This window comes from Neodiprion pinetum, chromosome 5 (assembly GCF_021155775.2).
Source record: "Neodiprion pinetum isolate iyNeoPine1 chromosome 5, iyNeoPine1.2, whole genome shotgun sequence".
Taxonomy (NCBI): domain Eukaryota; kingdom Metazoa; phylum Arthropoda; class Insecta; order Hymenoptera; family Diprionidae; genus Neodiprion; species Neodiprion pinetum.
The window spans coordinates 14,025,557-14,051,525 of NC_060236.1; the positions used below are offsets into that span (position 1 = coordinate 14,025,557).

The window sequence follows — 25,969 nt, forward strand, 5'->3', positions numbered from 1 at the left end:
TTTTCCTAATTCACTGTATAAATGTTCCAAATTACAATTTATAAAGGGAATTAAATTGTATTCTTCTAAATTATAATATTTTTATTTCATTTGATGTGTGAGCAGATAAATAAAAAATATATAGGATTTTTCTAATAATTATATGTGATTTCAAAAAATCTAAATAATGTAAAAAAAAATTTTTTTTATTCAAATTTTTCCTTTTTTAAAAGTAAATTAACAATTATTATATATATAGTGACGGGTTTTGAGTCCGCACTAATAATGGGGCGGGGAGGAGCAATTAGAGACAGGGCGGATAGACTAGGTAAAACTTTGTGTGTATATTTGTGAGGGGGGGTTGACTTAAAACTAATAAAGGTACAAAGGGGTTGTAGACTTTAGTGGTGGCTGATCACGCCTCAGCCCTTAGCGTCACTTAATCCTAACTTACAGATACGCGCGCGGGGGGGGGGGGGGGGGGGAGAGCGTGTAGGGGGACGGGGAGTGTGGGGTAGGAAGGGTCGGTATTGCGGGGGGAGGTGGTGTAGTGTGACGGGGAGTGTGAGGTAGAAAGGGTTGGTATTGCGAGGGGAGCGGCAGATCGGCTGTAGGTTGCAGGCTAACCTGGTGTCGTCGGTGTGTGTGGGTAACGATGTGTAGCGGTGTGTAGGGTGTGTCTCTCTCGTTCTCTCTCTCTGGCGGTGTGTGTAACTGTGTGTCTCTCTCGTTCTCTCTCTCTGGCGGTGTGTGTAACTGTGTGTCTTTCTCGTTCTCTCTTGGCTTCTTGTGGTTAAACTTGTTGCTGCTTCGCAGGCCGTGATCGTACTGCTCGCTGGCGCTCGGCTCCGCCGAGCGTCGGTGGGCTTCGGTTACCTTCGGGTGTTTCCCGACGGGACGGGACTCACCCGTTCGGCTCTTTCCCGCGGGTTTAGGGTTTGTTGTGACTTGCACTCTAGGTGCAACGTCACAACTCCCCCCTCCCCACGCGGGGCGAGGCCTATAGGGTGAGCCGGCTTCGGTGGCGGGTTTTGTGGTCGTTTTGTCTGTACTTTCTGCTCCGATCTGTCGGGGTTAAGGGATGTGGGTCGGGTTGTATTTGCGGGGTGTGCGTTGGGTGTGGGGTTGTTGGTTGTCTTATATCTACTTATTCTATTCTTATATTATTTTGTACTAACTCGGGTGTTTTTCTTAATCTATTTGTACTTCAATTTTTGGTTTTGGTACGGTGGCTCTCGTCGGTGTGGGTCTTGGTGAGTTTTTGCGTTGTTCCTTGTTCCTTGTGGCTCGTGGTTGCTTCTCCGTGGTTCTGCGTTAGAGTTGGAGATTGTGTTCTGTTTCCTTGGCCTCCGTCTGTCGTTGTTCGTCCGTCGGTTTGGTGTTGTCAGTGTATTTAGTGTTTTCTGTTTTGTCCCTTTTTTTTTTTTTTTGTATCGTATTGCGTCCCGTGTTGTGTGTGCGTCGTCGTTCGTCCGTCCGTTTGGTGTTGTCAGTTTGTCTAGTGTTTTCTGTTTTGTTTTTTTTTCTGTTTACGTATTGTTTTTCGTTTTTTGTATCGTCTTGAGTCCCGTGTGGTGTGTGTGATTGGTTGGGGTGTTTGTGTATGTTCGTCTGTGCCGGTGAGTGAGGTGGTGTCGGTGTTATTGTCTGTGTCGTCGTCCGTCGTTTGTGTCTGTGGCGTCGTTGTGTGTGTTGTTTCGATGTGTATAACTGTCTCTGCGGTGGAGGTGGTGGAGTCTGTGTCGGTGTCGGTGTCTGGTGTGTTTGAGGGTTGTGTTTTGGGTGGTGCTGTTTGATGTGTGGTGTGTGGTTGGTGTGTGGAGGTGCTGGCTTCTGTCTCGTCTGCGTTTGTATGTTGGTGTGCCCGTCTGGTCATGTATCTGTCTCTTTGTGCCCGTAGTTCGTCGTCCAGGGTGTTTGTCGCTTGTAGGTTAGCAATTATTGATATTATTTCTAGGGGTGGTCCTATGTGTTTTTTGTATGTCTGTCTTGTCTGCGTCGGTTCTGTGCGTGTGTCCATGTTGGCGAATGTTTGTAGGATCCTGTCTTCTGTTGTCTGTGGTCTCGTGAGTCTGGTACGTGTCCATAGAGCGGGTGATGCGGGGGGTGGTGTGTGTCGTGGTGTTGGTGTCGATGTAGGGTGTGTGGTTGTGTGGGGTGTTTGTTTCTTGGTAGGTGGGTGTGTAGTCGTGTGCGTGGCTGTGGTTCGTGTGGTTTGGGTGACTGTTGGTGGGTGTGTGACAATTTGTGCTGGGTGTTGTGTGTCTGTGTTAGTTTGTGTGCAGGTTTGTACGTGTTGTGGGTATTTAGTGTCCCGGACCAGCCCGTTGCATTTTGGGCATTGCCTTGGTCCGGAGAGTGTAACTGTGTGTGTGGTCATGTGTGTGTGTGTTTGTGAGTGTTTCTGGGTGGCTGTGGGTGCAGTGGTTGTTATGTGTGTTGTTGTCGTGGCGGTCTTTGTTACCTGTATGTGTGTGGTGGGCGTCGGTAGTAGAGTTCGTCGGGTCTCTGTCTGGTGTGTGCCGTCGCGTCCGTATCTGTGTGGGTGTGGGGCCTGTCCTGGTGTTTGTAGTAGTGGTGTTCTCTCTGTGTTTGTATTTGTTGTCGTCGGTCTCGTCAGTCGCAGTGTCATCAGGGCCGGTATTCTTGGTTGTGTGTTTTCCATGTTGTCTTTCTGTGGGGTGAATACACATGTTAGTTTATTTTCAAGATGTGTTATCGGGCGTGGTTCTTTTATTGCTTATTTGATTATGTATATAATTTTAGGTCTTCTATGTGACATTTTCCTATATTTTTACCGCTTTCTGTTGTCAACTCGTATATTGTGGGTGAGATTTTCTTAGTGATTATGTATGGGCCTGTGAATTTTTCACTTAGCTTTGCTGCCGTTCTTTCTGGTCCGGATGAGAGTGTATGGTTCTTTTTCAGTACTCTGTCTCCTTCCTTGAATTGAATGTCTCGTCTTCGTAGGTTGTAGTAGTGTGCTTGTTTTTCGTTTGCTTCTATTAAGTGCCTCTGTACTTCGTCTCTAAGTGTTTGTAGTCGTCTCAGGTGATCTGTCCATCTGTCTGTGTCTTGTAATTCTATTTCGTCGTCGTTCTCTAATTGATTTCTTAGACATTGTGTAGGATTTAATTCCCTTCCTAGGTTCAAAAAGGCTGGTGTGTGTTAAGTTGATGTGTGTGTACATTAGGGTGGTCCTTATTTGGGGTGTTGACGGATTCCGACAAGTGCGCCCCCTAGACACGTTTGAGATAAATAAAAAAAAAATGTGTGCAAAACCCCAGCGCTGTAGTCCGATGAGAACACGTGCCTGTAAGCTCGTTTTGTTTCCCATTTAGATAGCATGGCATTTTTAGACCAATTCAGTCACTATTTTTTCCAGTCATCCCTAAGCATGTTAAAAATTATTTATCCACATAAATCTATTGTTAATAGGCATGACTACGCGCACATTCTTTTACAAAACCTCACATGTATCGTATTTCATTATAAATTTGATATTTGATATTTAATATTCGAAAGTTGATTAGAGTTGCATTCAAACTATGGTCATTCAGTTTCAATTGTGTATAATATAATATAATATAAAAAGAATGTGCGCGTAGTCATGCCTATTAACAATAGATTTATGTGGATAAATAATTTTTAACATACTTAGGGATGACTGGAAAAAATAGTGACTGAATTGGTCTAAAAATGCCATGTTATCTAAATGGGAAACAAAACGAGCTTACAGGCACGTGTTCTCATGGAACTACAGCGCTGGGGTTTTGCACACATTTTTTTTTATTTATTTCAAACGTGTCTAGGGGGCGCACTTGTCGGAATTCGTCAACACCCCAAATAAGGACCACCCTAGTGTACATGTATTGATTGCGAATTGTAAGTCTTGTAAGTGTATGTCCCATTCTGTGTGGTCGTTGTTTACGTAGGCTTGGATCATTGTTTTAGCGGTTCTGTTGACTCGTTCTACGGGGTTGGCTTGTGCGTGGTATGGGGGGATTGTTGCGTGTCTTATATTGAATTTTTGTGTCAGTTCGCGTATGAGTTTGTTTATGTATGGTGTGCCGTTATCTGTTAGTAGTATGCGTGGTGTACCCCATCGTGATATTACGTGTGAGTAGAATGTCTGTTCTACTGTTTTTGCGTTTGCTTTGCGTATCGGTATAATTTCCACCCATTTGGTGTATAGGTCTTCGAAAACTATGATGTATTGGTTTTTTTGTTTTGATAGTGGGAGTGGGCCCATGATGTCTGAGGCTACTACTGTCCACGGTTCATCTATTATTCTAGTACCATTAGTCCTGCCGGTCGCGCTTGTATTGTTTTTATTCTTTGGCATGTGTCACATTTTTTTATGTAGTTTACTGTGTCTCTGTACATCCCTGGCCAATAATATTCTTTGGCTACTGGTATGTCTTTTCGATCCCTAAGTGGCCTGCTTGTGTTACGTCGTGATTTTCGTGTAGTATGTGTGTTATTTTGTCTTTGGGTATTACTAGTTTCCATGGGTTTGTGTCTGGTAGGAGGTTTGAGTGTAGGGGGTTAGGGCGGTGGAAGTATAGTTGATTGTTTCTGATTCGCCATGATTCGTTTTTCTCTGGGCGTGTTTGTACTTGTGTTTTCTTGTATGTGTACCATTTGTCTGTCGTGTCTTCTATTGTGTCTATGTGTTCTTCGTCTTCGTGTCGTCTTGAAAGTGCGTCTGGTACGTCGTGCATTGTACCTTTTCGGTGTGTTATGTCAAAGTCGTATTCTAATAGTTCTAATGCCCATCGTGCAAGTCGGCCTGTGGGGTTTTTTAATTCTCTAAGCCACTTCAGTGCGTGGTGATCTGTAATGACTTTGAAGTGGTATCCTTCCACGTAGGGTCTAAATTTTTTAATGGACCACAGTACGGCCAAACATTCTCTCTCAGTTGTCGAGTATTTACGTTCTGCCTCGCTTAGCGCACGGCTAGCGTAGGCTATGACATGCTCTTCGTCATCGAGAGATTGTGTTAGTACGGCACCTATCCCTGTTCCGCTAGCGTCTGTTTGTAGTGTGAATGTTTGTGTGTAGTCTGGGCATGCGAGTGTGGGTGGTGATGTGAGTGCGTGTTTGATTGTGTTCGTTGCGTTTTCTTGTTCTTCCCCCCAGTGCCATTTCTGGTCTTTTTTCGGTAGTCGTGTTAGTGGTTCTGTAATGTGTGCGAAGTTAGGTATGAAGCGTCTGTACCATGATGCCATGCCAATTAGTCTCCGTAATTGTTTTATTGTTTTTGGGCTTGGGTAGTTTTCTATGGGTTGTGTTTTGTCGGGGTCTATGTGTAGTCCGTGTCTGTCTACTATGTATCCGAGATATTTTACTTGTGCGCATCCGAATTCGCACTTCTCTGGGTTTATTGTTAGTCCCGCGTCTGTAATTCTTTTGAGTATTTGTTCTAGTCTTTGTAAGTGTTCGTCGAATGTTTGTGTTACTATTATTATGTCGTCTAAGTATGCGAATGCATATGGTTCGCATTCTGGGCCTATGAGTCTATCTAGTAGTTTTTGGAAGGTCACCGGTGCGCCTGTTAGTCCGTATGGCATTCTTTTAAATTGAAATAAGCCCATTCCCGGGACTGTAAAGGCTGTTATGTGTTTGCTGTCTTCGTCGAGGGGTATTTGGAAGTATGCTTGGCTTAAGTCGATTTTTGATATGTACTGTGCTGTCCGTAGTTTGTCTAATATTGCTGTCATGTATGGTAGTGGGTATGCGTCTTTTTTTGATACTGAGTTTACTTTTCTGAAGTCTAAACAGAAGCGATATGTGTTATTTGGCTTTTTTATCATGACAATTGGGCTCGACCATTCACTTTCTGATGGTTCTATTACGTCTTCTCTCAGCATTTTGTGTATTTCTGTGTGGATGACTTCTTTAATTTTTGGTGATACCATATAATATCTTTGTTTTATGGGTGCGTGTCCTTGTGTGTCTATTTTGTGTTTGATTAGGTGTGTTAGGCCGAGTTGGCCTGGTAGTGTTGAGATTTTCTGCTGTATTGTCGTCTGTAGTTGTGTGTGTTGTGATTGTGTGAGTTCTTGTATTCCTGCGCATATCTGTGGTTCGGTTTCTTTGTCGGTTTGTGTGTCGTCTGTTGTTTGTGCGTTTGTGGGTATGATTTTTTGATTTGTGATTTGTGTGTTCTGTGGGTTGTCTTTTGGGGGGGTGTTTTCCGGTGGTGTCTTTGTGCTGGGTAGTGTTGGTGTTAGTGGTTTTTGTTTTATGGTTGTTTTTTCTGTGTTTTCGTGTCTTTCTGTTGTTTTCGGGTTCGTTTGTTGTTTCGTTGCTTCTAATTTTTCTGCTGCTTTTGCTTGTTTTGTGTGTGTTTGTGTTGATTGGTGTCGTATTTTTCGTGTTTGATGTATTTGTATGTATTCTTTGAGTGGTGTTGGTAGTTCTTGTGGTCTGGCTTGCATGTGGTAGTGTGTCTGTGGGTCGTCTATAAGTGACCATGTGTTTTTTCCATAATTTATTTGTATTCCAAATCTCATTAAGCCGCTGTTCCCAATGATACATTGCGAGCCTAAGTTTGGTATTAATCCGAAATTAATTTTTTTTGTTATGTTGCCGAGGCGTATTGGGAGTGTTACTGCTCCTTCTATCGTCATCTGCGTTCCGTTTCCCATTGTAGCTGTTCTGTCGGGCGTGTCGTCTATTGGTGTGTCTGTGTTGTGTAGTATTTGTATTACTTCTGCGCCTAGGTATGAGTGTGTCGCGCCTGTGTCTATTAATGCGTTTAATTCGTGACCGTGTATTTCGATTCTGATGTGAAATCTACTTTCCGTTCTGTTGTTATCTGTTGTAGGTGCTACTGTCTCGGGTGTGTTCGTGTTGTTTGTGGGGTTGCCCTCCACCCTTACTGGGTCAACCCTTACTCGTTTCCCTGGTTCTGTACCTGTGTGCATTGCCATCTGAAGTGTCCGGGTTGGTTGCAGTTAAAACATCTGCGTGGTGTTGTGCCTGTGTTTGAGTTCGTTTGTGTTTGTTGCGGAGTGTAGTGTGGTGAGTTATACGTGATTGCGGGGTATCGAGTCTGTTGCGTGTTTTGGTTTGTTTGGTTTCGTCGTATGTTGTCTGTGAGTGCTGGTGGTATATTTGGTGTTGGGAGTATTGCTGGGCGGGGTTGTGTTTGTGCGTACTTGTATGGGATGTATTGTGTGTGGTGTGTTTGGTGTGTGTAGGTTTCTCGTGGGTGTGTGTAGTTATTTAATATTGTTTGTCTTGTGTTTTCCCATTTGATGTTTGCTTCCCATTCTTTCGCGGCTATTTCCAGTTGGTCGAAGTTCGCGAAGTCGTATGGTTTTATGTATGCCTTGTATTCTATTTTTATGTTTCTGTATGCCAAGTCTTATTGTGTTCGTGGGTGGTATGGTGGTTTTAGTTTTGATAGTAGTGTTCTAAATTGTATTAGGAATTGTGTAATTTTTTGTGTTGGTCCTTGTACGTAGTTATTGATTTTTTGTTCCAGTCTGTCCCTATGTTGTATGTCTTGAAATGCGTGTGTAATGTCTCTTTCGAATTCTTCCAGTGTTCGCCATTTGCCTCTATTTAATCTGTACCAGTTTTTTGCGTCACCTTCTAGTATCGGGCTGAGGTTGTTGATTAATTGTGTATCGTGTATTTCATAACCCGTTTGATAGTCGCGGAGATTTTGTAAAAATTCGTCTATGTCTTCGTTTGTGTTTCCTGAGTATTTTATGTTCCATGTTTGTATTGTTTTCATTGTCATTGCTGGCTGATTCCAGTATGTACTGTTCGGGTTTGGTGTGTGGTTTAGGTGCGTCGTGTTTTGGTTGTTTGTGGGGTGTATTGACTGTGTGCTGTATATGTGTGGGTCTTCGTATTCGTTTCTGTCGCTTGGTAGTGCTCCGAGGTCTATCAGATTTTGTATAAGTCGTGTGTTACGTGTGTTGGTGGCTAAAAATGTGTCTGTTCCCGTAAAGTGTCGGTTCGTTTGACTGGTTGTTACCGTGTTAGTTTGCGTGTGTGTAGGTGTTGGGATTGTATTGTATGTTTGTGTGGGATTTGTTGGTTCTGGGCTTTCTTGATGTTGAATTTGTGTACTATGTAAATTGTGTGTATTCTCTATGATAGCTGCATCGATTATATTTATTGCGTTTGGTGAATTTATCGAGTGTCTTCTATTTATTTCCTGCGGTTGGGTCGGCGTTTGTTGATCTCGTGTCGCGCGCGACTCGCTCTGTGTCGAGTTGTTTTGGTTGCGTTCGGGTGTGTGTATGTCCATGTGTTCGCGCGCTAGGCCTTGAGGTTCTCTGTGTCCTTGGTCTGCCATTGTGTGTATCGTGTTTGGTAGTGTGTGTGTTCAACTGTCTTTATTCGAATTTTCGTGACTGTGTAGCTTTGTTTCGTGAGCCTATGTGTACTTTGTTAGCGTTTATTCTTATGTTTTGTCTCTTAACTGTTCGGATTTGGGGTAAAAATGTGGGTAATTTACGTTGGGCGCCAATTTGTGACGGGTTTTGAGTCCGCACGAATAATGTGGGGGGGGGGGGGGGAGGAGACAATTAGAGACGGGGCGGATGTAATAGGTAAAACTTGGTGTGTGTATTTGTGAAAAAGGGGTCGACTTAAACTAAGAAAGATACAAAAGGGTTGTAGACTTGAACGGGGGCTGATCACGCCTCAGCCCTTAGCGTTACTTAATCCTAACTTACAGGTACGCGCGCGGGGGGGGGGGGAGAGTGTGTGAGGTGCCGGGGAATGTGAGGTCGGGAGGGTCGGTATTGCGAGGGGATGGAGTGTAGGGTGACGGGGAGGGTGAGGTAGAAAGGGTTGGTATTGCGAGGGGAGGAGCAGATCGGCTGTAGAATGCAGGCTAACCTGGTGTCGTCGGCGTGTGTGTGTGGCGGGGTGTATCGGTGTGTGTGTAGTTGTGTCTCTCTCTCTTTCTTTCTCTCTCTCTCTCTCTCTCTCTTTCGCTCGTATTCTTGGCTTTTACGGTGTTGCTGCTTTTACGGCCGTGATCATACTGCTGCTGGCGCTCGGCTCTGCCGAGCGTCGGTGGGCTTCGGTTACGTTCGGGTCTTTCCCGACGGGACGGGAGTCACCCGTTCGGCTCTTCCCCGCGGGTTTGGGGTTTGTTGTGACTAGCACTATAGGTGCAACGTCACATGGTCCTATAGAAGATCCTCTGGATTCTTTCGGAGATGATAAAGAATAACCAAAAGTGTTTCTCTGCAAATAGAGTGTAGGAACTCCCTCATTTATTAGTTAACACATTATAATGACGTTACATAATGTACATAGGAATAATATTAACGATAACCTCACCTGCAAATAGAGAAACGACAATCGAAGGTTATATTTCACTCTATTGAAATTACGTTGTCTCTTTCCTGTTTGTTTACGAGAGACTGATCGTTCGGGATACGTCTCCGATAATCCCTCATTATCGGTCACGAAAATAAGGTGATGTAGAGGGGCGCGACCTATTTAGACTTAGCGACTGTATACTTTCGTTACATATATATAAATTATACATCAATATATTATACATTAATATATTGTATATTAATATAATTAAATATAAATACATTTATTCATATATATATATTATACATTAATATAATTCAATATAAACGGAGGTAATTAGGTTAAATAATTCATTAAAATATGAAAATAATTAATTTAAATAAATCATTTTTCTTCAATTGAAGAATAAATGATTTTTAAAAATTGAAAATATGAAATTAAATGAATAATCATTTATCTATCTGTATGTTTTCTTTAAACCTTATAATAAGTTCTCATCTATTGTATGAATGTTCCAAATCACAATTCATAAAGTAAATTAAATGTCATTTTCTCAATGAATAATATTGTAACGTACTTTGACGTTACGGAAAATAAATATGGATCTGCGAGTTTAATTATCAAGTCAAAAGAAACCAAGAGCGTGAATAAAATGTTGTGAAAATGCTTTAATGCAAGATATGTGTTTCTTGTTTAAAGTCTGAAACAAGACTGTTTTTACAATAATGGTGGTTGACGCAGCAACCTTATTCTTTTGAAAGACATAAGAGGTTTATAAACGTCTTTTATCTATGCTGACTACTAGATCATTAAAGTAGGGGCAAAACGGGTGATTTCACCCTTTGTAACACTACTCCCCCCCGAGGAAAAGAGTCGTCCCGACTCGGAAAAGATAAAACAATTATAAAAGTGATCTAGCAGTCAGTGCTCAAAGGTGAGTTGGAGCTGTGGCTCTAAAAATTTAAAGACTCCCTTTTTCACTATCTGGCATTTGCCCACAGTCTCAAGGTAAACCACAGAAAACCTTGAGCAGATCGTTGAGCGTTAAATAATTTCAAAAATTTATGTGCCTTGTTTTATAAAGGTTAGTGTTATTGAGTGTTGTGTATCTTCATGAATTTGAGGACATCAAAATCATCCGGACCGTCGTCGGAAAGAAAATTCATTCCTCTTCAGGGAAAATAGTCCGGTGAATCAAACACAGATGAGTACGACGAGGCGGGAAACCATAACTGGAAAAACTCTGGGTCCTAGGCAACGTAAAGGCTGATTCCCTCTGAGAACCGGCACAGGAATCAGGAAAATGGAATGGGTGACTGAATCCAAGACTTCTTCAGAAACAGCACACCCTAGAGTTTGGAGGAAGGACAAATGTGAGTGATGGTATGACAATTCAAATTCACTAAGTGAATTTGGGAGAATACACGAATAAAATAAATTGAATATTTATTTGAAAGAAAAGAAACGATCTCATCTCATTCATTTCGTGTCATTCTTCAAAATGAAGGCCACCAGTCATCCTTAGGAATTGGGAAAGGTCGGAAGGTAAAAGCTGTTCGGCAAATAACCTGAAAAGTGCTTACAAAAACTGACACTTGAGGTTAATAAAATGTGAAAATCAAGCAATCGCTCATCGACCTCAAAAAATAATTGTGGCTCTTTTCACATTAATAAACCAAAGCCTATCTGACACAAAATCCGATTCAAAAGAAGAAGGTTCTAGAAAAACTTGGTCGGCTGTAGCTTCTGCATGTATAACCAAAACAAAAGCCGATAAAGAAGAAAAGGTTTGATTTACCAGTCAATCCTCATGAACCTCATGAATAGTTCTGAGTAGCTCTAAAGAAATGCTCGATTCCTTCTGACGAGAACGGGAACTAACTCGAACAAAAGAAGTTTCTGGGGAAACTCGCAAATGAACAATCAAATCTACTCTGAGCTCAGACGAGCGAATGAGAAAACCGAAATTTTTCATCAATAAATGAGATTCGAAGTCTCGAAAATTGCCTAACCTTCGACGAGCTTCATTTCCCTGACAGGCAATGAAATAGGTTGGGAATGCCTGTCACGCATAACCAAAATAATTCAAAGAAAGAGGTTAACTCCAATGATGATTTTATATAAAAACGTCTGAAACTAGTTCCTCAAACCAGCCTCAGAAGAAGAGCTAGTTTTAGGATTGAGGATTTTCTTCCCCAACCTCTATATCCCTTCTTCGCCAATTATAGGAATCTGAATGCGAGTTTTGTATCATTTCTCCACTATTCTTTTTAAGTAAAAAGCAATGATTGGCATCATATCCTATTTTATGACAAAATAAACAAGTAACTACATTTTGATCTGTCGTAACGCCGCCTCTAATTTCGTGTTTGTTACCCTGATTCTGAAGAGAACCACGATTTTCACGATTATAATACTTGTTATTATTTTTATTTCTGTAGTTTTGAGGCTTTGACTCTTCCGAGTGTTCAAAATCTCGTCTTTCTGAGGTGCTTTTGGACACCTCAATCCGACAAAACCGGTTCAACCCAAAATATTGTTTTCTCATTGCCTCCACCTCAAGGGCTTTGGCCGTTGCCACCCGCAGAGAAGTGAGACCCGATGTCCCAACGGCCATTTTAATTTCTGGATCATTGATTGCGTTTAAGAAAGCTTGTGTCGCTAATAAATTACGAGACGGCTCGTGATCTGGCAAAGCTACACGAGAAAGCCGTTCAATATCTTGACTAAGAGACGCGAGGTCTTCGTCTCGTCCTTGTCTTCTAGTCTGTAATTGAGCTATGTACAGTTTTGTCAAGTGGTCATTTCCGTATCTCAACTTAAGTGCGGAGCTAAGTTTTTCATAGTCGGAAATTTCTTCCTCAGACAATGCCGTTAAAACATTCGAAGCCGGCGTTCGAAGACAAGAGGCAAGGCTGTGGGCCCTCATGGCGGAGTCCCACTGGTTATGTTTTGCAATTGTATTAAACTGACGTTCATAATCTGCCCATGGAATCTTTCCATCAAAAATTGGCGGTTTTAGAGGATAAAAAGGTTTCTCGTTAATTTGAGAAGCAACCCCAGGAAATCTTGTATTATTCAATTGACTTGAATGGGAATAACGAGGTTGAACGTGAGGCAGAGGCTCGGAAAAGCAAACCACATTATTAACTGTTACTCTACCAATTGGGGATTCATCTATTCCCCTAATGAAAAGCACAGACCTTGAGTCTCGTACATCCTGAAACTGTCCTGGATGTTGGACCTGTCGAACAGCGGGAACGGGAACAGGAGAGGGAAGCGGAGTAATGACTCTGGAAACTCGTGGGGTGACGGTCGGTTCTCCTCAGCCATTCACCTGATGAACAGCCTGAAGAGCTGCCACAGTCGTCCGGAACAGTTCATGCAGACTGGTCTCGGATCGTTCTTGAGCTTCTCTATCAAGCCTCCGCTGCTCCAACTGAGAGGCAAGTTCTCTTTCTCGTTGTTCCTGTTCTCTTTTTCGCTGTTCTTGTTGAATGACGATTTCTTGCTTTCGCTGCTCTTGTTGATCAAGAAGCAGCTGAAGAAGTTGCTGTTGTTGACGCTCAGCGGCTTCTTGTTGTTGAGACATGATGTTCAGCAGATCAATCTGGGAGACTGTCGAAGGGATTGGATGAGGGTCCACTGAAGGTGATGGAATCGTTTCAGGGACCCGCGGATTCTCCATAATGCAAGGTTCTTCTCCGCCACTTTCCCTTCGACGTAAGCGCGTCAAACGACTGTTGCTCATAGTTTATTTCACGCACTGAATTGACTTAATTGAAAAGAAACTCAAGATCCCGCTTCTGACACCAATGTAACGTACTTTGACGTTACGGAAAATAAATATGGATCCGCGAGTTTAATTATCAAGTCAAAAGAAATCAAGAGCGTGAATAAAATGTTGTGAAAATGCTTTGATGCAAGATATGTGTTTCTCGTTTGAAGTCTGAAACAAGACTGTTTTTACATTAATGTTGGTTGACGCAGCAACCTTATTTTTTTGAAAGACATAGAAGGTTTATAAACGTCTTTTATCTATGCTGACTACTAGATCATTAGAGAGGGGGAAAAACGGGTGATTTCACCCTGTGTAACAATATTTTTATTCTAATTAACATGTAAGCAAATAATCAAAAAATGTACAGGATTTTTTTGATAATTATATTTATTTTTAATGAATGTAATTAGTGTAAAATAAATTTTTTTTCTGAGAATTTCTCTTTTTTTAAAAGTAAATTAAAAATAATAAAATATATATATATATATATATATATATATATATATATATATATATATATATATATATATATATATATATATTATACATTAATATAATTGAATGTAAATACATTTATTTATATATATATTGTAACCAATATTTTTGTTATGTTGAGGGTAAATCGATAGAAACGAGATAATTGGTTACCCTACGGCGCAGTCACTAACCTGAATAATTAGATAGAGAGAGAGAGGTGATAAGAGAGAAAGATACGATTGTTGAGCGCCAAACGCACATGCGTCAAAAATAGATAATTAGACAAAGAGATAAAGGTAAAGGTAAAGGTAATAGATAAAGGTGGGGTCAGGTTCTACGACGGTTTTGCACAGTTCGCTCAGATAGACAAGATAATGGTAAAGGGGCGGAGTCGAATCCAATAGATAAAATAAGAAACAGGTGAAGCAGGAATAATATCAAATATATTAAGTAAGAAGCGATAGGTTTGATGACAAGCAAGTAGCTGAAGAGATTGAGATACAATTACGATAAATGCAATAATTAACAATATTTACAGCCAGAGAAAGGTTAAGCAAGAGAGTTAACAAATAACGGAACGTTTTCCGAATAAGCGGGAAATATGCGCAAGCTCGCGATACTAACGGTAATGATTAACACGGTTTTACGATAGATAGGCAGAACAGAAAAGGATATACGGTACTTAAATTAAGCAGTTAGCAAATAAACCATAAAATATGAGAAGCGATTATAAACACATGCGAAATACAACAATTGTAATAGTTATCACATTACCAGAATGATCAAAAATAGGCAGACAGGGAATTATGAATTACAAGGTAAATTCAAGCAACAGGTCAAATAGAAAATTATCATAAAATATAGGTACTAAAAGATAATGCGTAGTCTCTAGTTTGCGGTAAGTGCGAGAGAAAGAGAGATAATATTCGGTACGACAAAAGGTAATTCAAGATAACGCAAACAATATTCAAGATAATTAATACGCAACGTACGGCAAACCAAATAGACTACGGACAACTACGATCAGCGATATTAGCGAAGAAAATAATGAAAAAGATGTTATGCGATACGGCACAATACTCCAATGTCAAATGAACGACGAGCGGGACCGCGCAGCGATATAAGATCGCTCCCGCGGTACACTCACTAAGATACGATAATCAACGATAATAGGTAAAGAGACAGATAGAAACTAATCAGAGAAAATATAGCAAAATACCAATGCTCAGTAGCTAAGATGAAAATTGATCCTTCAACGGAACGCGCTGCTAGACAGCGATATTCAACATTCAAATATTCCAGAAGAGAAAGATAATAAAATAAACAATAGTCACTACAATGCGTAAGTAATAGTCAACTAGTCGCGAAGTTACTTGCAATAAGACAGAGAAAGGGACAAGATAAGAGATAAGAGAGAATAAGGTACGAGCCCAGGTGGCTCAAGCAGACCAACTGCAAGATAAAGAGAAAAGATACGAGCCCAATTGGCTCAAGCAGACCAACTGCAAGATAAAGAGAGAAAGAGATAAAGGTAAAGGTACGATATATTGCAAGTAATCTCGTGGCTTCACAAAATAGAAAAGGAACCTCACTTACGTAAAAGAAGATATAGCAGGTACTAGCGAATGCGGTATGATAGCGAGAATTAAAGCGATAGGTAGCGATAAGGCACTGAAGACTACGATAGCACGTCGGTATGATACAAGAACTGAACGTAGAGTGACGAGGTAAGCGATGATCCTGATTTTCGTCAAGCTGCTGTCACGTGATTCTTCCTCAAATTTGCGGTATTCTAATTGGACCAGCAGGTCGCGTAGGTCTGGTCTACGGGTAGGCGGCGATAATCCCTCGCCGCTTGTTTTTCTTCTCCCTCGACGACAGGTATCGAGGTATCGGGACGTCGGAAGGTGGTCAGAGATGTTTTCCTCCAGCTGTGCGGTATCGTTGGTGAGAGGAGAGGTCGTACTGCTCATGTGTTGCGATATTGAGGTGTGCGGCAATGGTACGTCACCGGTCCTTCGGACTTGCGACCGACTGTAACTCACTCCTTGCTTTACTGGTACTCCCCGTTGTAGCTATTTCGTCGGCGCTGCATCCCGGCCCTCGCTCATTGAAGCCCTCATGCCGGAACGATCTGGTGGTGATGGCCCTCAACCCGGATCCCCACACTAGATCCACCAGATCCACGTGGTCAGCATATCATTAGCCTATTCCACGCTGCAGTCCTTCGATAGGACGGTTCGTGAAGAGAAAACCGTCCTCTATTGGATAGTCAACGACTTAGTAGATGTTAGGGTCGGTTCAGCTCCAGGCTGATAAGTATCGTCGACGGGAGGCTTTGTTGTGTTTTTGACGCACAGCCCTGTACGCCGCCTAACGATGCATCCGAGCGGTAGAAGCATTCGTTCGTGGTTCGGCTCCTGGCCGATAAGTCTCAAATAGTTGAAGGTGCTGTTTGTGCATCACGCACGACCCTGTTCGACAACTAGATAGGCATCCATCGGGAGTGGTTTCAGCGGTATTCGTTCGTCTGTAGTCGGTGGTGGTCGATGTTGAGCTGGTACGTGACCTCTGTCAGGCAGTGTCCTGGTATCTTGACGCGAAGGTCTCGCAGATGGTTCTCGTAGAGCGTTACAGAATTACAAAATAGCATACAATTAGCTTAGTAAAGAGAATTCAATTACATATACACAATAATATAATTGAATATAAATGGAGGTAATTAAGTTGAATAATTTGTTAAAATAAAAAAATAATTAATTCAAATGAATTATTTTTCTTAAATTGAAGAATGATTGATTTCTAAAGATTTCAAAATATGAAATTAAAAAAATAATCATTTATCCATCTGTAAGTTTTCTTCAAACCTTATAATAAGTTCTAATCCATTGTATAAATGTTCCAAATTACGATTCATAAAGTAAATGAAATGACATTTTATATATAAATGATATTTTTATTTTGATTAATATGTGAGCAAATAATTGAAAAATATATGGGATTTTTTCAATAATTATATTTATTCATAATGAATTCAAATAATGTAAAAAAAATTTTTTTTTTAAATTTCTTTTTTTTCAAAAGTGAATTAAAACTATAATATGTATATATACATGTCAAAATAATACATAAATAATAAATTTATTCATCATCTTCCTGCTTCTTAAAGATAATTTTGATTATAATTGATAATACATATGTAAATAATACATTATTATAATTGAATATGAATGGAGGTCATCAAATCAAATGATTTGATAAAAGGAAAAAATTAATAATTTAAATAAATTATTTTTCCTAAATTAATGGATAATTTCTCAAAAATTGAAAGAATGAAATCAAATAATAATTTATTTATCTATCTGTCTGTTTTCTTCAAACTTTCCAATGAGTTCTGATCAATTGTATAAACGTTCCGAATTACAATACATAAAGCACATTGAATAAAATCTTCTATTGAATAATATTTTCATTTTGATTAATATGTGAGCGAATAATTGAAAAATATATAGGATTTTTTTGATAATTATATTCATTTTCAAATAATTTAATTGCATTAAAATATTTTTTTTTTCCTAAATTTTTTTTTTTTTGAAGGTGAATAAAAATTATAATACGTGTGTATAATTATAATTCATGTATATATATGTGTATATATATATACATGAATTATACATTGATATAATTGAATATGAATAGAGGTAATTAAATTGAATAATCAAATGATAAAAAAAAATTCATTTAGATAAATTATTTTTTCTACATTAATAGTTAATTAATTTTTAAAATTTGGAAATACAAAATTATATAATTGATTATTCATCTATCTGTATGTCTTCTGCAAACTTCTCTATAAGTTCTAATCTATTGTATGTATGTTCCAAATCAAAATACATAGAGCACATTAAATCGCATTTTTTTTAATAAATAATATTTTCATTTTGATTATTATGTGAGCGAATGATTGAAAATATATAGGATTTTTTCAATAATTATATTCATTTTCAAAAAATTTAAGAATGTGAAACTTTTTTTTTTTCAAATTTTTCTTGTTTTATAATTCAATCGAGAATAATGATATATATATATATATATTGTGACGGCTTAGTAGAGAGCCGTGGTAAGAGGCAGTCGGTCACCCGCCGGTCCAGGAATAAGACGTATAAGCTTGGTAACGCAACATTGTCTGATTTAATGTATATCGTCGTGTATCCCTTCGAACGAGCATATTTTACGTTTACGATAAAAGCGACGAACCCTGTGAGGGAAGCATCAAGTATAAAGGAACCCGGGGCCGACTCAACAATGTAAAACGACAAATAAAGAAAGAAAGATAAGTTCCTGAGTATTTATTTTATAGTAACAAATGGATCTGTTACAATATATATATATATATATATATATATATATATATTTATATATCAAAATAAAACATAGATAATGAATTTATTCGTCAACCTTCTATTCAATAATGATATTTTTAATTGGAATTTATAAATATATCTATAAATCATACAGTAATATAATTGAATATAAATAGAGGTACATAAATGAATCGAATCATTTAATAATAAAAGAAATATCTCATTTCAATGAATTATTTTTCTTAAATTATTGGATGATTAATTTTTAAAAATTAAAAATACGAAATTAAATAAATAATTATTCATCTATTTGTATGTTTTCTTTGATTTTTTTAATAAGTTCTAATCCATTGTATAAATGTTCCAAATGACAATACATGAAGCACATTAAATGGCATTTCTTAAATGAATAATATTTTAATTTTCATCAATATGTGAGCAAATAATTGAAAAATGAAATATATATATATATATATATCTATATATATATATATATATATATTTCAATTATATATATATTTATATGTAGATCAAAATGAAACATGAATAATAAATTCATTTATCATGCTCCTATTCAATAAAGATAAATTCAATTATAATTTATACATACATCTATATCAATTATACATTTATTTAATTTAATATGAATGGAGGTAATTAAATCGACTGATATATTGTTAAAAAAAAAGAATCATTTGAATGAATTATTTTTCTCAAATTAATGGATGATTCATTTTTGAAAATCGAAAATATGAAATTGAATATTTAATTATTTATTTATCTGTATGTTTTCTTTTAACTCTCCAATAAGTACTAATCCATCGTATAAATGTTCCAAATTACAATACATAAGGCACATCAAATGCCATTTATATAATGAATGATATTTTTATTTCGAATAATATGTAAACAAATAATTAAAAAATACAAAGGATTTTTTTGATTATTATATTTATTTTTGAAAAATTGAATTACTGTGAAGAATTTTTTTTTTTAATTTTTCTCTTTTTAAAAGTTAACTAAAAATTATTATATATGAAAATATATGTTTATATGTATATTAAAATGGAACATAAATAATGAACTCATTTATCATCCTCCTAATTAATGAAATCAATTTTAATTATAATTTATAAGTATATATATCGATTATACAACAATATAATTAAATATAAATGGAGGTAATTGCATTAAATAAGTTATTGATAAGAAAAATGATTCATTTGAATAAATTATCTTTCCTAAATCAATGAATGATCAATTTTTGAAAATGAGAAATATGAAATTGAGTAATAAATTATTCGTCTATCGGTATGTTTTCTCCAAACTGTCCAATAAGTTCTAATCCATTGTATAGATGTTCTAAATTACAATACATAAAGTACATCACATGGCATTTTTTCAATGAATAATATTTCTATTTTGATCAATATGCGAGCAAATAATTAAAAGATATAGAGAATTTTTCCAATAATTACATTCATTTTCAAAAAATTTTATGATTGTTGAATATTTTGTTTCTCAATTTTTCTTCTTTTAAAAGTTAATCAAAAATTATAATATATATATATATATATATATATATATATATATATAAAATGTAATATAATAATAAAAATATATATATATCAAAATGAAATGTCAATGATGAATTTATTCATCATCCTCCTATTTATCAAAAATAATCTTCATTATCATTTATAAATATATGTATAAATTATACAATAATATAATTGAATATGGAGGGAGGTAATTAAATTGAATAATCAATTGATAAAACAAAATGATCAGTTTGAATGAATTATTTTTCCTAAATTGATGGATAATTAATTTCTGAAAACTGAAAGTATGAAATCAAATAATTAATTATTCATCTATCTGTATGTTTTCTTCAAACATTTCAATAAGTTTTAACCCATTGTATAAATGTTCCAAATTACTATACATAAAGCATATTAAATGCCATTTTTTCATTCATTTTTTTTTTTTTTTTTATTTTTCTTTTGTTAAAAGTTAATTCACAATTATCATACATATATACCGGGACAATCTCTTGAAACTATACATACAATGCGCATGCGCCAAATAATTCAATCTCATTGGTCGGTGAAATCGCCCTGCGGCGATGTTTTTGTCTGCTGAGCAGAGCGCCAATGTACACAAAATGAAACTAAAGCTGTAAATCTCTCACGCGTAAAGCCGTGGATTGAGGTTATGCTGCTGTTCATTTTTACGTAACGTGAATTGTTCAAGAAGAACAGTATCGTTCAGCAATACCGCGGTCGATATTGGAAGATATTCAACCGACGTAATAAAGAATTTAACGGAAAAGCAAATATCAAATGATACAGAAATTGGGTGTTATTTATTGAAAGAACAAATCTGAAATTCAATGTGAAATGTCATTAACAAGTAGAAGTCTGGACAACCAGAGGTAGGTAAGTAAAAACAAAGTTTATTGTGAACAGATTCTTTATTTACATAAAATTAAAAATGCGTCTCATTAACGATTTATGTTTTGTGCATTTTATTGGAAATTAGTTGTATCAAAAAATACCAAAAGATCCTGTCTGATAATAATAGCTTCTAATATTTTCAGGTACGAAATAATTCATTGTCAAAGCGGGGCTAAATTTGTCAGGCATGGAAGCATGTAGGTAAATTTCTAATTACGTGATCTTTGACTATGACAATATTTTAACATGGATTCAATGATAAAATTAGTTTTTTTTCAGCAGGCTCAAAGTTTAAACTTTGATTAACACGAGGAATATTATGCCTTACCTGATGGTCAAAACGTTTAGTCGGCAAGGATCCTGGTTTCTCGAGCGGTGCAATCATTATAACCATCAAACCTGGTTGTTCCGTCAGACATCAGATGCCAGAGTGAATTTCATCAGGCCATCACCACCTTCTTAACATCAGTTGAGGCAAAATTGAAGAGCGGGATATACTAGAGATGATAATGGCTGAGTTTCCCATCATTTGACTTTGATCGAGCCAATAGCGATAAGTTTGTCACTTAACCATTGCTGCCAATTCATTCTACCGAGGAATAATTCTGTGCACCATTGCAATTCAAGCATTATTATTGACCAGCATTGTTTTTCAAACTTTATACCATTTAATTTGGTATCTTATTTTGAAGCTTACTTTTACTTTCTTTGGCATTAAATTCAGATAAATAGTTTTTCAAGTCCTCAATTAGATTGTAGGGTTGAATTTTGCTAGGCAAACTGAATCAATCTAAATCTAGAATTGTTAAATAACTTCAGTTGAAAATGTCTTTAAATTTAATCTTAGTCGACGGTGTCATCAGGCTAGCTAGTTGCACGATAACTTAGAACCAAATTCAATTTCACACTCTTTATAGGGTCCTACGCTAAAACTGAAAGCTTGTGAATCTCTATTTACCGCCATTATTTCTGCATTTCATGTTAGCATTGTCTGGAGCAAAAAAAATCTCATTTTGAGATTGGAAACGGAACCTGAAACGCAGAAGTTATTCAGTTGCACGAATTGAAAACCAAGAATTTTATAATGGTTCCTGCAACAAAGGGACTCCTTCCAAATATCGTTGTTACAAGGTGATGTTCGGAGGACTATGAAGAAGATATTGTATCCGATTACATTATTTGGGATAAAATCTTCATAAACTTCGTTAAAAATTAGATATTTATTTATTTTGATGGAACAAGGGACACAATCTTCAATCCGATAAGTCAATATCCTTGTGATAATTTTCTGACATTACTCTAAAACGTAATTGTCCTTGAAGCTAATTGTGACGTTAAGGCGCATTTTGAGAAAGTTGTTTTTCAACTTGTGTCATAGGATGTGATCTACGTTCCTGGTTTCTACGCTTCCGATCAGATTTTCTGTGTTTTGAACCGCACTAACATGAAATACAGAAATCATTTTAATAAATCTAATATTACTTGAATTTTCAATTTGAGTATTAGGTTCCCTTCATTTATTTAATAGAACATCATTGAAAATTTGCGAAAGAACTCTGATAATCATTGGAAAATTTTTAATAGTAGTAGCAATAATTTATTGATCGGAAAAAATACATTGACTATCGACTATTTGTCAATTTTGTTGAACTATTTTCGAGAAAAAAAAAGATTCACCATTCTGTTACAGATAGTGAGATATTTGAATTTCTTGAACGCTCGGTTTAAGGGCGTTGCCTATGCCTCGACGAGCGCGCGCGAACAGAGACTCACGATTTTCCTTCTCATTTCCTCATTTTTGAAGAAATTAGGTTCTTAGGGGGTCATTTTGAAGATAAAGAATAGATCTACGTCGCCTTTTTTGCCGAATTTTCGATTTCGCTCTTAGATTTGCAAAAAACGTACTTGAAAGTACGTTATCTTTGAAGTGAGACACAGCGGACAGTGAATTTTTTTTTGAAATTCGGCGAAAGAGGCGACACAGATCCATTCTTTATCTTCGAAATGACTCCCCAAGAACCTTATTATCTTCAAAAATGAAGAAATTAGAAGGAAAATCACGAAGCATAAAACAGCAAATTTTTCGCGCCAAAGGCGGGCGGCTGCTAGCGCCACGACCGCGTTGGCCGGCGACCATGCGAATTACAGGCGAGGAGAGTAGACCCAAACCCCCCACTACAATTCCCCTCGTTCGAATCCTCGTCGCTCGGCACGTGGATAGTGTTCCGCGCTTTGATTTTTGCTTGTGTTTTTCTACCGTGTTTCTTATTATTTTGAGTCAGTATTTATTCCCGCGATGGCTAAGAAGAGAAGGAATCTGTCTGTGAAGAAGAGGAAAGCACCCGGCATAAAGATTTTGGCTAAATTTCGGGAAAAAATGAGGTAAATTGAATTATTTATATGATTGATGTCGCACCCTCTCTGACTTTGAGATTCAATCACATGAGTACGAACAATCGCAGGGCTTCGATCTAAGAAAGTACTTTCAAGAGCCGATATTGCTGTTCATAATAGCAGTACAAATTCATTCTCAAGTTTTTTTATACGTATGAAAACATAAACTAGAATGCGTTGTGACGTGTGGTACTAGCCCGGTTTGCAATAGTCGCTAAAATGTGTCATCAATTTGTTACGTGTTCAGGTTAAATGATCGAAATCACTATTCGGCCATTTGCATTATTGTTTACACTTTGTCGATCATAAGGAATATTCTGATCACTTGTTGTGACTACCCAAGTATCCAAAGTAAAATTACAATAAATAGAAAGTTTTCGTCTCTTGGGCACCCGATGTAAGAATGTATGAAGATGAATGTTTATTAGACTGGGCCAAAAAAATTGACTATTTTTTTTTTTTTTTGAAAAATATATTGAGAATATCATTCAGTATGGCAAAAAAAAAATTTCATGAAATTTTAAGCCCTTAATATTAACTTTAAGAGGTCTATCATCGCTATTTTTGATTTTTAGTAATAATTTGATGTTTTACGTCAGAACTGTCGAAATATTGAAGTGAAAAAATGTATGTTCACTTATCCCTTTATAAAATTAAATTCCCTACAAAAAAGGTCTGATTATAGATTTTTGTCAGACAAGCCGTTTCCGAGTAATTAAGCTTAATAAATTGATATAATTTCTCGATTTGACTTTTTTAATTTGAAATTTCGTAACTAACGTATCGAAGAATGTACAAAAAAGATCAAGACAGATTCTTAAAGGAAATTGATTGTTCTACAAAAAACATCTCTTAATATTTTTGCCTCAATTTAATTTTAATTGAGAATAACTTTTGAAAAATTAAATTAAGGCAAAAATATTAAGAGATCTTTTTTGTAGAACAATCAATTTCCTCTAAGAATCTGTCATGATCTTTTTTATATATTCATTGATTCGTTAGTCACGAAATTCCAAATTAAAAAAGTCAAATCGAGAAATAATATCAATTTATTAAGCTTAATTACTCGGAAACGGCTTGTCTGACAAAAATCTATAATCAGACCTTTTTTGTAGGGAATTTAATTTTATAAAGGGATAAGTGGACATACATTTTTTCACTTCAATATTTCGACAGTTCTGACGTAAAACATCAAATTATTACTAAAAATCAAAAATAGCGATGATAGACCTCTTAAAGTTAATATTAAGGGCTTAAAATTTCATGAAATTTTTTTTTTGCCATACTGAATGATATTCTCAATACATTTAAAAAAAAAAAAAATAGTCAATTTTTTTGGCCCAATCTAATGTTTACATGTTGGAATCTTACGCTTCCGATGGGAAGCACACGCAAGACGGTCAAAGCGGTTAAATAAATGATATGCGGATGTGCAGTATCATTAGTTACGAGAAAATTCATTGTTGGGAGATATGAATTTGAAAAACTGGTGATTTCGAAAAATTAACGACAGAGCCAGGAATCGAACCTGGTATCTAGAGATGTAAAATTACAATGTATCTGGCAGAATTTTCCATACGGCGCGTACGTATTAGGCCACTAAAATACGCGCGTTTTGTTTTTAGAAATAAACTTGACGTACTTCTGGGGTAATCATACATGCATACATTACCTACAAAACAGCCACCCCACAAAACTGTTATCAAATCAGATACTACTGCCAAGTATAATTTATTTAGACACCAATGATGATTTTGATATACTATAACTAATGATGACAAAAAAAAAAATTGAAATCAAAATTGAAATTGAGAAGAAAAAAAAAATTGCAGTGCGTGGTATTTGGCGGGCCCATTTCGATATTGCCATTACAACATTCATATAGCTCGACTTGTATTTTCTTGTGCTTGTTTTAAAAAGACCCGACAAGTGCCACTAAATGAAAAAAAAAAAAAAAATGACAAGACGATAAGATTTACTATACATATATTATATAACAGTGATACTGTGAAAGTATTCCTGATCTGCTATTCCCTAATTATCGTTGCGCGGCAAATTTGGGCATTCTTCGATCCACCGTCTCCTGGGACCTGGTCATTTTGGTTACTGATTATATTTGTGGTCATTATAATTTATTGCTAAAATTTTTTTCTCGCGTCCATGCCTTTCCAAATTTTTTTACGTGTAGAATTGCTGCGAGCCAACAAAACGACGGAGAAATGGTTTGCGAAGTAATGACTTCAGCGGAAGAGGTAACAGAAGATGTTGCTCCGTTTAATGAGGCCGTACTTGCTGACGAATTTCAGGATACCGATTTGTTTTGCTCGGAGACAATGCCTGAATCTCCAATACAGTACGCGAGAAACGACGACGAGACGACTGAGTGCAACACCGCGGAGGATTTCGTGAGTATCCAGCCTGCGACCGAAAGTAATGTTGTCGAAGACATGAATTCAAATTTGCTTGTAGTCGGTAATGCCAAGGCCGAACCAAGTCCCCCATTGGAGTTGACTGGGAGAAGAATAGTAGACATTAGGCATTTTTTAGATAGCATTACAAAAATTGGTCGTCACTCCCCTTTTGATTGTACTTTTGCAGACATGTGTCCAATATCCGAAAGCCGGACAGGATTCATTACCACCATCACCTTCAAATGTAGTATGTGTAATTTAGTCAAATCAATAACGTCAGAGAATTCTAGTTCAGGTTCCTCAAGCGTCAATGCAGCTATAGTATCCGGCGTAGTGTCCACAGGTGGTGGTTTTTCTCAACTCGCAGAGATTAGTGCATCGGTAGATATGCCATGTATGGCTAAAGAGACTTGGAAGAAATTTCATAGGATAGTTAGCGATACGTATCACGACATTTCACGGGAGCAAATGCTAGAGGCAGGTAGGGAAGAAGCTACGTTGGCCCGTGAGGCGGGTGACGTTGACGAGGACGGGTACCCTTGCATAGCGGTTGTCGCCGATGGGTCTTGGGCAAAAAGATCGTATAGGACAAAATATGACTCTCTATCAGGTGTAGCAGTAATAGTGGGATTCAAAACCAGAAAAGTTTTATTCATTGGGGTAAGAAATGAATATTGTTCAACGTGTGATAGGAAGCGGGGTGATACCGAGTCATCTGTAGGCGAACATAAATGTGTGAAAAATTGGACGGGTTCTAGTACCGCGATGGAGTCAGACATTATCGTCGAGGGTGTCATGCAAATATTG

General features: G+C 37.2%; 1 protein-coding gene across 1 annotated transcript; it reads right to left on the bottom strand.

The window, feature by feature from the left end:
• Positions 1–1,186: 1,186 nt before the first annotated feature.
• Positions 1,187–3,685, bottom strand: LOC138191035 (putative uncharacterized protein DDB_G0290521). Its single transcript, XM_069136496.1, has 5 exons — positions 3,637–3,685; positions 2,778–3,122; positions 2,444–2,653; positions 1,513–2,343; positions 1,187–1,332 (listed from the first exon to the last, which is right to left on the bottom strand). The coding sequence occupies exons 1-5, from the start codon at positions 3,683–3,685 to the stop codon at positions 1,187–1,189; spliced, it is 1,581 nt and encodes a 526-aa protein (XP_068992597.1).
• Between the last annotated feature and the right edge of the window lie 22,284 nt (positions 3,686–25,969).